The following is a 2,157-nucleotide window of genomic DNA, read 5'->3' on the forward strand; positions in this document are numbered from 1 at the left end:
AAATGACAGGTTGTCAGGTAGAGCAAGTGGCTGGTTTGATGCAAAGTTAGCAGATGGGTAGATGAAAGCATTTGGGTTGGAAAGGTTGTTGACTGATGGCATGACAGAAGGTTCCGATGCCACGCTTAGCTTTGGTGCTTTAGGAGCACCAGGGCGAGCACGACGCTTCTGTGGAACTATTGGTTCCTTTGGAAAGTTAACCTTGGCCTTGTTGCCACGGATCCTGCGTGCTTCAACATCGTAAGCTCTTGCAGCTTCTTCAGCACTGTTGAAAGTACCAAGCCAGACACGTGCACCCTTGCTTGGATCTCTGATTTCAGCAGCCCACTTACCCCAGGGGCGCTGACGAATACCCCTAAATTGACTCTTTCTCTTCCTTTTTGCTGAAGGACCATCAAAACCTGCAGTAGTCATGGTGCTTAAGTCATCTGAAGATCAACGTCAATGCTAAGAGGGATCAACACACAAAAAATTCTTCCACAAAAATTAAATAATTTCATCACGGGCATGAGTTTATATGTAAAAATATGATGATGGTAATGAATAATGAACCATGATGGGTCAAGTTTAGGTGAAAGCATTAGTCAACCACAAAACAAATGAAATAAAATAAAATGAAATCACAAATTAATAAATAAGAAAGTATAGGGTCCTGATAAACAAGACCTCATGTTAGACCTCTGACATCATTCTACAATTGCATTATAGACGAAACCAAGTACAATCCTCACAGATAACTACAACCACCTAACAAGGAAACAATTTAAGAGGACAAGGCCTCTAAGCAAAATAGAGAAATTTGGGCCTTTTCGCGGATTTACTACCCCTTTTGACTAAATGGTAAGCTTATGGATCACCATCGAAGGTCTAGAAAATTACAAGTCATAAGATCAACAACTTAATAACCAAAATCGCTTCTCTGAAAGAAAGGGACAGTGTCAAAAACAGCCTACCAACTGACCACAACAGACAAATGAAAAAAGCCTAACCCTTCACCGAAATAAACTTTTTGATAGCACATCCAATCCAAAATCGCTACACAAACAGAAGTAACACCGCCCAAACATAGCCTTCCAACAGCAACCCCTACACAATTTCTCTTCCTACCAAATCAAATGATCAAACCTTTTCCGAACCAATCACACAATCTCCTGGTACAACAACCAATCACTAAAAGGTAATGATACGTAGATTAAAAACTAGTCCAAGCGACCCAGGTCTGATACCTTGGGAGAGGGAACTCTTGGCGGCGGCAAAGGACTTGATCTCGACGACCTCGTTGTCGTCATCCTTCTCATCCACCCTAGTGCGCCCGAGCTCCACGTCGGAGTCCCCGAAGTCGACCTCGAACACTTCGAGTTCGGCCTCGAAATCCTCCTCGTTGTCGTCCACGTCGGGTCCCATGCGCCCACCAAGCCCTGTGAAGCATCGGCCCCCGTTGCTGCCATGCCGGGGCTTCTTCTTCTTGGGACATAGAGCCGCCTTCGTCACTTTCCACGTCACCGTGGGAACCTTGACGTCCGCGAGGGACGCTCCACCACACATGATGGCCGCTGGTACCTCGCCGAAGTCGTCGTCAGGGGGGGGAGGGGTCGCCGGAATTGGTAAATTGGTAACTTTTTTATTGAAGCAGAGTAGAAGTTGTGGGTTGGCAAGTGGGTGTGAGACGAGTCCCTATATACACGATGGCCATGTGAAGGCAAGAGGGGGCTTGCGGTGGGTCCCACGCACCAGCGAGGGACCGCGCGGCCGGTGGAAGGCACGAGGAAGGTTCCGAATGAGCATTTCTACCCAGGAAAATCTTGTGCGTTAGCCCCTTGGGAGAAGTGATTTCTGGTATTGCCCTTGGGGAATTAATGGATGAATGTACGTTTCACTTTCTTTCATTGGAGGCAAGCAAACATTTATTAGCTCAATATTAATTGTTGTACTACAAACCTATAGTACGAGTGTACTACTACTGTCGTACACTCTCCGTCTGGGTTTACTGGATGCGTTCATCCAATCGAACATTTAACCAAAAATCTTCTTATAAATGATTATGTGTAATGCAGAGATTTTTGCAAATCACTCATAGCTAGTTACACCATTTATTAGCTCAAGATTGTACTACACACCTATATAAGAATGTACTACTACTATTGTACTCCTCCCGTC

The 2,157-nt window shown here is 45.2% G+C and overlaps 2 protein-coding genes across 2 annotated transcripts in view; both read right to left on the bottom strand.

Moving 5' to 3' along the window:
• Positions 1 to 1,606, bottom strand: part of LOC119318859 (ethylene-responsive transcription factor 1-like) — a 6,587-nt gene extending 4,981 nt beyond the window's left edge. The window contains exons 1-2 of the mRNA XM_037593430.1: positions 1,227 to 1,606; positions 1,126 to 1,170 (exon numbers count right to left, since the gene is read on the bottom strand). Of these exons, the coding sequence (XP_037449327.1) occupies positions 1,126 to 1,170; positions 1,227 to 1,545 (364 nt within the window). The 5' untranslated portion in view covers positions 1,546 to 1,606. The remainder of the gene's footprint in view (positions 1 to 1,125; positions 1,171 to 1,226) is intronic.
• Positions 1,607 to 1,984: 378 nt separating this feature from the next.
• The window catches only part of LOC119315658 (putative ATP synthase protein YMF19), a 764-nt gene continuing 591 nt past the window's right edge, over positions 1,985 to 2,157 (bottom strand). Inside the window, exon 2 of the mRNA XM_037590195.1 lies at positions 1,985 to 2,025. Coding sequence (XP_037446092.1) covers positions 1,985 to 2,025 — 41 coding nt within the window. The remainder of the gene's footprint in view (positions 2,026 to 2,157) is intronic.

This window comes from Triticum dicoccoides, chromosome 6A (genome assembly GCF_002162155.2).
Source record: "Triticum dicoccoides isolate Atlit2015 ecotype Zavitan chromosome 6A, WEW_v2.0, whole genome shotgun sequence".
Lineage (NCBI taxonomy): Eukaryota > Viridiplantae > Streptophyta > Magnoliopsida > Poales > Poaceae > Triticum > Triticum dicoccoides.